General features: G+C 59.7%; 2 protein-coding genes across 4 annotated transcripts in view; both read left to right on the forward strand.

Moving 5' to 3' along the window:
- Positions 1-2852: 2852 nt before the first annotated feature.
- ENTPD2 (ectonucleoside triphosphate diphosphohydrolase 2) lies at positions 2853-7897 on the forward strand. Of its 2 annotated transcripts, none has more exons than XM_003794818.1 (9): positions 2853-3009; positions 4341-4458; positions 4983-5133; positions 5297-5456; positions 5545-5772; positions 6168-6422; positions 6497-6616; positions 7476-7610; positions 7694-7897. In XM_003794818.1, exons 1-9 carry the CDS (start codon positions 2893-2895, stop codon positions 7895-7897), a joined length of 1488 nt encoding a protein of 495 aa, XP_003794866.1. In that variant the 5' UTR covers positions 2853-2892. The 2 variants fall into 2 exon arrangements, with proteins under 2 accessions (XP_003794866.1, XP_023371976.1); XM_023516208.1 differs by having other exon boundaries at positions 7545-7610.
- A 2636-nt stretch (positions 7898-10533) lies between these two features.
- The window catches only part of NPDC1 (neural proliferation, differentiation and control 1), a 7135-nt gene continuing 6004 nt past the window's right edge, over positions 10534-11664 (forward strand). For both annotated transcript variants that reach the window (XM_023516176.1, XM_003794934.3), the window contains exon 1: positions 10534-10730. In XM_023516176.1, coding sequence (XP_023371944.1) covers positions 10616-10730 — 115 coding nt within the window. In that variant the 5' untranslated portion in view covers positions 10534-10615. The remainder of the gene's footprint in view (positions 10731-11664) is intronic.

Consider the following 11664-nt stretch of genomic DNA (forward strand, 5'->3'; position numbering starts at 1 on the left):
TTTTTTCCTCCAGACACTTCACAGAAGAGACTAAAGGCTTTTATCGGCTTTTTCCCCCACAGTAGTTAAAATTTGGAAACAGAAAACATTAGGAAAGAAGAGAAAAAAACAAATGAGAAAGGCCTGTGTTGGCTGTCTTTCTTAGGTATTTCTTTTCCCTCTAAATATTTCTATTTCTCTTCTTTTTCTTACTTGCTAAGCTTATTTCCCTCTCGGTCCGCATTCACTGAATCCTGCTCACAGCACCATTTGTCACATCCTACTCCTACCACTGCTTGTCAGGTCCCAGGACTGGCCAGGTCTCGGGCCCAACTTAACTAGGTTCCCCAGCTTCTAGATTGGCCAAAGGTCCCACTTGCCCTGAGCAGAGTTTCCCTTTGGACTTCCTCCCACTGTCTACAAAAGGCTTCACTTTACCTCCACATTTCCCTTTTGGTCCACATCCGTGGTGTCCTATTGCCCCCACTCCACTCCCACCATTGCCGGAGCTACCCCACCCAGAGCTCAGTCACCCCTTCAGCTCCAGCCAGCTTCCTTCTGACAGCCCCTCCAATTCTCTTTCCAGGGGCCATACTCAAGCCAGAAAGGGGCGTTCACTGACTTTGTGGTCTCAGCCTTTGTCCCGGCTGTTCCTGCTCCTGCCTCCCTCCCTTGGCAGGCTGCTCTAGGCACCTGGCCAGGGGAGGGGCCTGCCTCCCCCAGGGCAGGGACCCTCCTCTCAGGTCCAGTCAGCTCCTGCTGCCCTGGGCCTGGGTTTGTTGTCTATCCAAGGACAGTTCAGAACACCAGCATGCCCCGCTACACCTGATAGGAGGCTCTGGAGGACCCTCTGGGCCATCTGTGTGCCTTCATTTATGGGCACGGTGTACAATGTGCGTGCTCATCCTGCCTCTGGCCTTCCAGGGCCTTCCTTTCTGGTAGGAAGGGCCTGGGGGTTGGGGGGTGCTGGTGGGAAACTGGGGCCTGGAGCCCAGTACTGGCCACACTCAGAGACTCTCTTCTGGGGCCTGGTCAGGCCTGGCTACAGGCTAGGCTTCGATGAGGCTGAACTTCTGTGGCTCCAACCCCTCCCTCAGAGTCCCAAGCTATAAGAAAGATGCCTTCACTGGGCCTGTGACACCAGACCTCCCACCCAGGCAAAATCGCAGCCCAATTGTCCCTGCACATTCCAGATGGCCAGGGCAGTGCCCAGACCCTGGCCCCATCAAAAGCTACCCTTTGGCCTGTTGGGACCGAAGACTCCGCGGAGAGACCACTGTGCGCACATGTAAAAGCGAAGGAGTGTCTTTATTCAAGCACATGCTCGGGCTGCAGGATTTGACAGTCAAACTGCTCAATCTGCGATCCTGTTACAAGGGAAGTCTAGGCTTTTATATTATTCATTACAAAGCATCTTGGGTTGCAACAAAATGCTAGGGGAGATGGCGGGAGAAGGAGCCTGCGTGGGGCTACTGGTTGGCTGTTTCGGGGTCTAGGGGTCCTGATAGGCTGAAGCCTTTTGCAGTTAAGGACTTTCTAAGAAGGGCTGTATGACTGCTCCTGATAGGGGGTCCCCACCTTGGCTGGCTGTCCTTCCTTGGGTGTTGCTGCTTGTGATTTTTCCTGGAACTGGGCCTGGGGCCCAGATTAGAGCCCGAATAGAGCCCACCACGAAATGGAGTCATTGCTGCCTCTTCAGGCCCTGCACCCCTGGTGGTCTTACCACATGGCTCCCACACTGTACGGCCGGCTGGCATTCTTAGTGCTGGAATCCCCATTTTGCCAAAGGCACAAAGGAGAATAGCCCCTGGCCTGGCTGGCATGCAGGGTATGTGTGTGGGGGGTCACAGCAGACAGGCAAGACACTTTGGGGGTGGGGGGGGTTAAGGGGTTGAGTCTGGGGCCAGCTGACTAGCATCCAGCTACCTGTCCCTGAGCAGCCCCTTAAGCCTGGTCTGAGCCCTCTTCCCTGCCCTGCAGGATGAAGGTCTGCCCCCTCTCCAGGAAAACCTTTGGCCTCTGCAGTCCAGGCCTCTGTGTCTCCCAGGCAAAGAGGACAGCAGGGAGGGACAAGGCCTGAGCCAGGAGTGGAAACTGGGCCCCATCTGAGCTGTTTCTTTTCTGTTTCTGGGCTTATGTAACTGTGGCTACCCTTGCCTTCTCTGCCTCTGTGAACTCACCTGTCACCTTAGTCCAGGGACTGTGTGAGCTCCAACTGACTTAGCCCTTCACGCTGCTTGGCTGTGAGCAGGCTCTGTGTCCTGGGCTGGGCCGTGCAGCCCAGAGCCACGTGGTCCAGGGTAGCTGCTCAGCATGGCAGGCTGGCTGATGCTTTCTTGCAGGAAGGGTATCCTGCGGGCTAGCCTGATCCTGTGGAACCCTGAGGGTTGGCTCTCCAGGCTTTATTCCATAAGCAGAAGTGGACCCTCCTTTCCTATGAGCGCAGCCCACAGTTTCGCAAGGTTCCGAAGGCCAGGGAACAGTGAAGTTCTCAGGCTGGCCTCAGTACGCTTGGAACAAGACTGCTTCCGAGCCAGCTCCGCCCCCACCCGCCAGGTCCCCTGCCTCCACGACTGCCCAGGACAGGGTGGTATCCTCTGAGCTGAGGGGACAGGAAAAAGGAGGGTGAGCAACAGCCACAGGGCGCTGGGGTTGGACCCAGGGGCTAGAAAGGCCGGCGCTGTGAGTCAACCGCGGAAGCGTTTCCCACCTGGGCTCACAGCCCCATCCCAAAGGGCGGTGGGCGGAACTAGTCCGCTCACGGGTGGGGCGGTTAGTGGGCGTGTCGGATCCGCCTTCCGCCCGGGCGCCCCACCCCGGGTCGTCCCTACCCTTCAGTCCCGCGGCCCCGACCGTCTATCCCGCCTGGCTTCCCGCAGACTCTCCGCTCCTGGACTTCCCGCGCGTCCGCCCATGGCCGGGAAGGTGCTGTCACTGCTGCCGCCGCTGCTGCTAGCCGCGGCAGGCCTCGCCGGCCTTCTGCTGCTGTGCGTCCGCACACGCGACGTCCGGGAACCTCCCGCCCTCAAGGTGCGCGTCCGGGCACCCGGCACAAGTCCGGAGCGCCGCGGGTTCGGGCCCCGGAGCAGGGCAGGGCGGCTCGGAATCCAAGCAGGTCCAGGCCGCGCTCACGTATCCACCCGAGATCCCCACACGCGCTCTGCCCCCAGCCAGGCTGGGTGGGGTCCTGGGTGCGGGCCGGGGACCTGGCGCGGCGCGGCGCTTCCGGGGACGACGCGATGCTGGTGCTGAAGCCCGAAGTCCCGAGAATTTCGCCCTCGCCGCGGAGCAGCCCAGAGGCTGTCTCTCCAATCCCTAGATGCAGACCCCCGGGCACCCCGGCTTCGTCAAGAGCTGCTCTCCCCTGCCCAGCGTGGCCAACCCAAGGGAGCCCTGCATCACCACCCAGATTGCACATTAGAGGCGCATAGGCTCAGAGTCTGGCCCTGATGGAGAGCAACAGAGCCAAGACCACCTGGCCACCACTTCGGTGGCCCCGACAGTGCGGGAGCTGCCCTGGAAAAGGGTTTGGCGGAAGCAGCCGGAGCTGGTCCTGAAGGGCTTGGGGCGGAGTAACCTGGATCTCCACCCCTCCCAGGGCCAGTTCCCTATACTTGGCTTGTGAGGGTGGGGGGCGGGCTGGGGCGGACAGCCTGGACAGAGCCCAGGATGGGAGGTACGAAGAACGGAGCTTGGGTGCAGGACCACGGGGCAGGAGTGGCGGAGGTGGACTGGAAAATCTGTTTGGGCTCCCTGGGCTCTGGGGGAGCTCTTTGGGGTAAGGGCCTAGGAGGCGTGGTCTCCAGCCCGGCTTTCCCAGTTGGATCCAGGCCCTCACAAATGAGGCCCTGAGCTGGTCCCTCCTGCTGGGACGGTCCATCCAGCACCTGCAGCACCAGCTTTTCTCTCTGGCCTTGGCTTTGAGGCCTAGGAAGAGGGTTTGAGGATTTGATCTCCACACCCCGCCTCAGCTCATTTCTGCACCCTCAGGCTGGCCTAAGATCAGAGCAGATGGAGGCAGGGGGGGAGGAAGGAAGAGGGGCTCCTTCTGCAGTTAGGCTTCCCTTCCAGGGGACCTCGAGTTCCCAGGAGAAAGTTTCAAATGTGGTGCCAGGACCCTAAGTCTCTGACACAGCTCCCCCAGATTCTCCTTGCCAGGGAACTACTGACCAGTCCTGGCATGGACTGGTCAGTAATAGATTCCTGGCCCTCTGCCCTCCACCATTCTCCCCATAATCAAGCTGTGTCACTGTGGTTGTCCTTCTGTGAGTTTTAGCATAAGATTTGCCATGTCACAGGGTGGAGTGGGGTACCTTCAGAAACCCTGGATCCCCCAGCTAACTCTTTACCCTTACTCTCAGTACGGCATTGTCCTGGATGCTGGCTCTTCCCACACATCCATGTTTGTCTACAAGTGGTCAGCAGACAAGGAGAATGACACAGGCATAGTGGGCCAGCACAGCTTCTGTGATGTTGAAGGTGAGGCTCCCCAGGCTTGGACACTCCCCAGCCTGCACATTCACTCACTGTAGCACCTCAGGCCTTCTCCAGCCCTAGCTGATACAAGCGAAAGTAGTTAGGCCCCCTCTGGTTGATGCTGGGTGGGGCTCACTCCAGGCAGAAGCTCCAGAAAGAGGCTGGGCCCTCTGGGCCTGGGAGAGGCTATGGGCTGGTGAAGGGTGGAGGGTTTGGGCCTTCCCTAGCTGAAGACTGGCCTCCGCACCCCAGATAGAGCAGGAGGGCCTCTGAGGATCTGGGAGGCCAGGCCAGATGGACCATGGCTAGTGTTTTGTCCTAACACCTATGTCTACACCCACTCAGCAGAAGGCAGCCTCAAAGACTGAGTGGCATCTGAGTCCCTTTGTCTCCAAACTGAGTGTCTCTGGGGGCTTAAATGGGAAGGTGTGCCACCTGGATTTGGAGCCCAAGACACCCAGCCCTATTGGCCTATGGCCCACCTAGGGGCCCACCAGGCTTAGGTCCATCTCTCCACTTCCCTCTAGGTGGGGGCATCTCCAGCTATGCAGACAACTCTTCTGGGGCTGGCCAGAGTCTTGTTGAATGCCTTGAACAGGCATTGCAGGATGTGCCCAAAGAGAGACATTCAGACACACCACTCTACCTGGGAGCTACAGCAGGCATGCGCCTGCTCAAGTGAGTGTGTCTGTCCTCTGACTTTGCTCCTGGGTCCTCACAAAAGCCCCAGTACAGGAGGGCCCCATATACCCTCAGCAGTAGCCCTGTGTCAGGACCTCTGGATGGGCAGACCCCAGGCTCCTCTGCAGCAGGATCATGGCCACAGAGTCCTGTTTCACAGCCTGACCAATCCAGAGGCCTCAGCCAGCGTGCTTGCAGCAGTGACACAGACCCTGACCCAGTACCCCTTTGATTTCCGTGGTGCACACATCCTTTCAGGCCAGGATGAAGGGCTGTTTGGCTGGGTGACTGCCAACTACCTGCTGGAGAACTTCATCAAGGTGGGCCCAGCAGCCAACCACATGAGCTTAGGTGGAGGGTGAGGTGGGATGCCTATCCATCTTCTGATCCAAACTCCACTTTCCACAGTGCGGCTGGGTGGGCCGGTGGTTCCGGCCAAGGAAGGGGACGCTGGGGGCCATGGACCTGGGGGGTGCCTCCACACAGATCACCTTTGAGACAGCCAGTCCAGCTGAGGACCAAAACAATGAGGTCCAGCTGCAGCTCTATGGCCAGCATTACCGCGTATATACTCACAGTTTCCTCTGCTATGGCCGAGACCAGATCCTCCAGAGACTGCTGGCCAGTGCCCTCCAGGTACTCCTCCACCCCTGCTCACTCACACTGTGCTGTCCCCTTTTGGCAGGATTGAGAAGAGGTGGGTGCGTAGAACAGAGCTTGGCCAGTGGCCATACTAAGGAGGGCTTCTCCAAGCTGGGATTTAGTCACTGGGAGGGACAAGTGGGGAAGGCCCTAGCATGTGCAAAGGCCCAACAGCTAGGGAAGGGGCTAGAGAAAGGATGCCAGGAACAGATCTCAGGGGGCCTTGAATGCCTCACCAAGGGATTTGGTTTTTGTCCAGCAGGTGATGGGGAGCTGTAAATTGCTCCTGAGCACAAATCTGATGTTGTGGGGGATTCATCAAGCAGGTCCCCTGGGTGGGCATGGCAAGAGTTGAGTGGTGCCACCCACTCACCTGGTGATTCCCTCAGACACATCGCTTCCACCCCTGCTGGCCCAAAGGCTATTCCACACAAGTGCTGCTCCAGGATGTTTACCAGTCACCATGCACCATGGCCCAGCAGCCCCAAACCTTCAACAGCAGAGCCAGGGTCAGGCTATCGGGGACCAGCGACCCAGCCCTCTGCCGTGACCTTGTCTCTGACCTCTTCAACTTCTCCTCCTGCCAATTCTCCCGATGTTCCTTCAATGGGGTCTTCCAGCCTCCCGTGGCTGGAAACTTTATTGTGAGTCTGGGAAGACTGGGGTCTTAGGTGCCTTGGGTGCCAGAGGCCTGGCCACAGCATCACTGTGTCTGCAGGCCTTCTCTGCTTTTTTCTACACCGTAGACTTCCTGAGGACTGTGATGGGGCTGCCAGTGACCACCCTACAGCAGCTAGAGGCAGCCGCAGTGACTGTCTGCCACCAGACCTGGGCTGAGGTGAGGCCTGCTTACCTCTTCCTCCAGGGTTGCACAGGAAGGCTCAGCAGGCAGCCTCCCCAGTCAGCATGGAGGGGCCACAGCAAGCACGACAGACTCAGGCAGTGGCCAGGCTGTAGCTGGGAATTGAGAGCCAGGAGAGGCAGGGATTCAGGTCTTCCTCAAACCTGACCCTACACCCAAGACCTGGAGAGTAGAGGGAAAGGTGGAGCTAAGGCCTTGTGGCTGCAGGAAGCTTGGAGCAGACAGAGCAGAGAGGACTGTGGCTGGACAGGGGCTACGGAGGAGGGGAGAGGCCAACCATGGAGAAGTAAGACTGACAGGAGGGACTCAGCAGTAGAATTGGCAGGGATTGGGGTGAGGGGCGAGGGGTGGAGACCACCCTCAGGTCTCTGGCTTCTGCCACTGGTCAGACACTAGTGTGTTGCAAGGAAAAGATGGAGGATTTAGGTACATGAAGTGTGAGATGACCATGGAGGTTCTAGGAGAAGTGGGGAGCATCTGAAGGACTTGAGTGGTGACAGAGGACCCGTCCTGTCCTCTCTGTGCCTTGGCTCAGGCAGACTAGGAATGTAGGGAGGGACAGGACAGGGGGCAAGCCCAGGAGCAGGAGCAGACTCCAGCCTAGAGCTCCTCCTGTTCCCCGGGTCACGTGCCAAGTTTGCTGCTGCCCTCTGCTCCCTGGCCATCACTGGTGCCATCCTTAGCTACGGAAGGATGCCGCCCCCTTGTACTAGGTCTTGCTGCACCGTTTCTGGGCCAGTGTAGTGATCTCTGGCCTCCCAATTTCCCTGGGGGTGAAGGGTGCAGCACGCCGCTCGGTGGTCGCCGACCCGACGGCCTCCCGCCCGTATCCCAGCTGCAGGCTCGGGCACCAGGGCAACAGGCTCGCCTGGCCGACTACTGCGCCGGGGCCATGTTCGTGCAGCAGCTGCTGAGCCGGGGCTACGGCTTTGATGAGCTCGCTTTCCGCGGTGTGGCCTTCCAGGAGAAGGTGGGACCGGCGGGGTGTGGTGGGCGGGACCTCCCTGGAGTGAGGCCGGGCTCCGGAGCTGAGGCCACGCCCCTTGCTCGCAGGCGGCGGACACAGCGGTCGGTTGGGCGCTCGGCTACATGCTAAACCTGACCAACATGATCCCCGCAGACCCGCCGGGGCTGCGCAAGGGGACCAATTTCAGCTCCTGGGTTGTCCTTTTGCTGCTCTTCGCTACAGCGCTCTTGGCCGCACTGGTCCTACTGCTGCTCCAGGTGCGCTCCGCCAAGTCGCCGAGCGCCATCTAGGGGCGGGCGGGTGCAGCTGCCCACCTCTGCCCGCCTCATCCTTATACGCCACCCCTGCGTACCCCATTCCTCCATCCTACTCTCGCCATCCTACTACCCTGCTTTCTACCCTCGCCGTCCCACCACCCCTCCACCCCACTCCCTGCATCCTCATCCCTCCATCCCTCCTGTGCCATCCCACCACGTCTCCACTCCACTCTCACTGTGCCCCCACCCAATCCCTGCTCCCTTCATCCCTGCTCCCTTCATCCCTCCACCCCACCCTTAGCGTCTCTGCCTCTAAGGCAGCACAGAGCACTGAGGCTGAGACCGCCTGGACCCACAGGGGTCCGGTGTGGTGATCTCTGGCCTCCCACTTTCCCTGGGATGTGAGGGGTCCAGCACACTGCCCTGTGGTCGCCGTCCCTACGGCCTCCTGTCCGTGTCCCAGCAGCACGTTGGGGCACCAGGGCAGCAGGCTCACCTGACCGACTACTGCGCTGGGGTCATGAACGTGCAGCAGCTGCTGAGCCGGGGCTACAGCTTCCAGCCCTCTCTGGCCACCTCTAACCTGGGCTTCCTCTCAGGCTTTGTGCCTTTCCTTCTCTTCTTGGGGTGAGGAACCTCTCAGCTAAGACTCAGGGTCTGCAGAAAATGGGGTCTTTATTCTGATACTCAGACCCTTCAGAATCCCCATCCGGTGAACTCGAGGTCTATATCTGGGAGAGGGTCAGAGCCCACAGGCTCTGAGCCGGCCCAGTGCTTACTAGTAAAAATTTTGTAATAAACAGTTTTTCCCAGAACAGTGAAAGGAGAGTGCATCCTTCCTTTTGTCCATTCCTCCTTCCTTCCAGCTGTGTTGGCCAGACAGGCCTGCCTGCCCCTGCTTATGAGGGTGGACACCAGCTCTTCCTACTTCCTCCCTCTCTCTGCCCATACCTGGGGAACTGGCCACTCCCCTGCACCGTCGTGGTGGCCCAGGGTAGTGGTGAGTGAGTACATCCTGGGTCTGAGTCTTTTCCAGCTGTCAGAGTCTCCATAAACCACCACACTCAGATCTGTGTCTGTGACCTAGTTGGGACTGAAGGCTGGACCCTGACCTAGAGTGGGGGTGGGTAGGTCAGGGTAGAGCCCAGGGGGGCCACTGCCTAGGGCACAGTCAGCATCGGTAGGGACTGCAGAGGGAAGGCAAGCCCTGTAGGAGGTGGCTATGGGGCAGGAGATGAGGTCAGGACCCAGAGCCCTATCCCATGGAGGGACAAGCCTCACAAAGAGCTTGGCTCTAGAGCCAAGCCATGCATTAGCACTGAGACACCTTGCCCCTCTCACCTGGGTACAGAGTTTTCTTACTTTCCTTTTTTTTCTTTTGAGACAGAGTCTCACTTGGTCACCCTTTGTAGAGTGCTGTAGCGTCTTAGCTCACATCAACTTCAAACTCTTGGGTTCAAGTGATTCTCATACCTCGGCCTCCTGAGTAGCTGGGGACAGGCACCCGCCACAAACCCCAGCTATTTTTAGAGAGGGAGGGTCTCACTCTGGCTGAGGTTGGTCTCCAACCTGTGAGCTCAGGCAATCCACCCACCTCAGCCTCCCAAGTGCTGGGATTACAGACGTGAGCCACCGTGCCCAGCCTGGGTACTAAGTTTCCTGCACATAGGAAGCATCCAGCAGTTTCTCCAGCCCCCTCCCCCAAGCTCTGTTTTCTCCAAGATGAGAAGGCTGGTCTTGGCTACTTCTCCCACCACCCACCTTTCTGGGAAGTGAGCTCAGACACTATTTCTGTCTGACTGGTGCTTGTGCAGAAGGGCAGTGGTTCTTATTCTGCGTGCCCCCCCCCACCTTTCTGCCATTTCTCCAGCTATTTCACCAAGCTGACAGGTTTCAAGACTCTGAGGACTCAGGGGAGGCACAGGGTTGAGGCTCATCCTGTTAATCACTAAACCAGAGAAATTGTTCCCAGTGAGATTTGGTTGGTGCGCTGTCAGGAGGCTGCATGGGGAGGTGTAAGGGCAGCATCATGCTGCTTGTTGTGTGGGGCCTCAGGGAACTAAAAGATGGTCACCTGGAGACCATGAACACCTTGGACAGCTCCCATCTCGCTGTCAGCAGCAGCTGTAGGTCATTCTTGCCCCCTGGTGGCCTTGCTGAGAGCGGCTGTCAGGACTGGACTAGGTCTGTGCCTGAGTGTTGGTTTTACCTGTGTGTATCCGAGTGCCCCAGTGCCTCTTTGGGCACACCTGTGCATCCCTGTGCACCTGTCTGCGTTTGGCGGTCCTGCGTTCCTGTGTGCTCCCGCCTCTAGGCCTGGGCAGTTCCATGAGGTGGGGGTGAGGGGCTGGCGGTCCGGCAGGGGAGAGGCAAGGAGGGCGCGCATTCTGGGAAATTGAGCGCCGGCCAATGCCAAGCCGGATTTCTGGGTGCCTAGGAACCCCGAAGCCCAGAGGGACCCAGAGAGGCCAGGACAGAGGGACAAGAGCTGTGGGGAGGAGCCCGCGGAGGGGTCGCAGCTTGCTGGCGCGGTCCCGCCCCCGCAGGTGGGGCGCGCAGGCGCATTCCCCAAGCGAGCCTCCCGCAGCGCCACCATCCCAGATCCTTTGCCGCAGCGTCAGCGCCGCCGCCGCCTTTTCCTCTTCCTCCTCCGCCCCCTCCCTCTCCTCCGCTTCTCCCGAAGTGGTGCCGGGAGCCTGCGCCCAGCCCCAGTCGTGCGGTGCCATGCTGTCCCATCGGCGGCGCTGAAGGATGGCGACGCCCGTCCCTCCGCCCTCGCCGCGGCACCTGCGGCTGCTGCGGCTGCTGCTTTCCGGCCTCGTCCTTGGCTCGGCCCTGCGCGGGGCCGCCGCCGCCAGCCGCCCGGGTGAGCGAGCGCGCTCGGCGCAGGCCTCGGGGCGCCCCGGGGTCTAGGATCGCCAGACGGGGGCCCGGGCTGTCCAGCCCTCGCTCGCCCAGGCCGCGCTGGCCCGCCTTGCCGGGCATGGGATATACAGGCATGGCCGGGAGGGCGCCGCGCCAGGACCGCCGAATAACTCCGCTGGATGGGGCTTCTCTGGGTTCCCGGAGGCCAACCTCAAGTTCCTGCGCTTCTTGTCCCTGTGCTTCTTGTTTTTGTCGCTGGGTCTGTGAGCCCCTCTGTGTCTCAGGAGGTTCTTCTCTGCCCTGGCGACGATCTGGCCTTGGGTGGGCCCGCCGGCCGAGGTCTGTCCAGTGAGCGTCTTTGCGTGTGTGTCTCCGCGGCTCCTACGGGTGCGGGGCCGTCCCTGGGTGCCTAGCGGCCCTGCTGGCTGTGTGTTTCCTGGGCCGGGGTTACAGTGCGCGTCTGCCCGTCCTTATGCCTTGGGTGGTGCCAGTGAGGCGCCTTGCATAGTCTGCCATGGGGGTGGGGTGGGGCAGTCAGTCTTCTGGGCACCTGACACTCTGTCCCAGGGTTAGGGTCTTATTCTAGCTTCCTGAGGGGGAGGCTGTTTTAGCCTCAGAGATTCCTCTTCCACCCCTTGCCCTCGAAGGCACTGGCCATTCTTTCTTCTGGACTAAGGGCTGTAGGTAGACTCTTGAAGACAGTGATGAGTCCAGGGGGACTCTCCCTGCTTCACAGATAGGAATGGAGGCTCCAGGCAGCCTGGGTCTGTAGGAACCCAGGATTAAAAGCTCACCTTTTGGGGCCGGGCACGGTGGCTCACACCTGTAATCCCAGCACTTTGGGAGGCCGAGCTCCCAAAGCTCATTGGGATGAGCTTGAGCTCATGAGTTGGAGACCAGCAAGAGCAAGATCTCATTTCTTTTTTTTTTTTTTT

The sequence above is a fragment of the Otolemur garnettii genome, unplaced genomic scaffold (assembly GCF_000181295.1).
Source record: "Otolemur garnettii isolate 467f Iridium unplaced genomic scaffold, OtoGar3 scaffold00087, whole genome shotgun sequence".
NCBI classification, from domain to species: domain Eukaryota; kingdom Metazoa; phylum Chordata; class Mammalia; order Primates; family Galagidae; genus Otolemur; species Otolemur garnettii.

Bases quoted from the DNA above. Each gene is read 5' to 3' on its own strand.
- ENTPD2 (XM_003794818.1), top strand. From the start codon at position 2,893: ATGGCCGGGAAGGTGCTGTCACTGCTGCCGCCGCTGCTGCTAGCCGCG. The intron at 5,134-5,296 runs GTGAGTGTGTCT...CCTGTTTCACAG, and splicing joins GCAGGCATGCGCCTGCTCAA to CCTGACCAATCCAGAGGCCT. The intron at 6,617-7,475 runs GTGAGGCCTGCT...CCCGTATCCCAG, and splicing joins GCCACCAGACCTGGGCTGAG to CTGCAGGCTCGGGCACCAGG.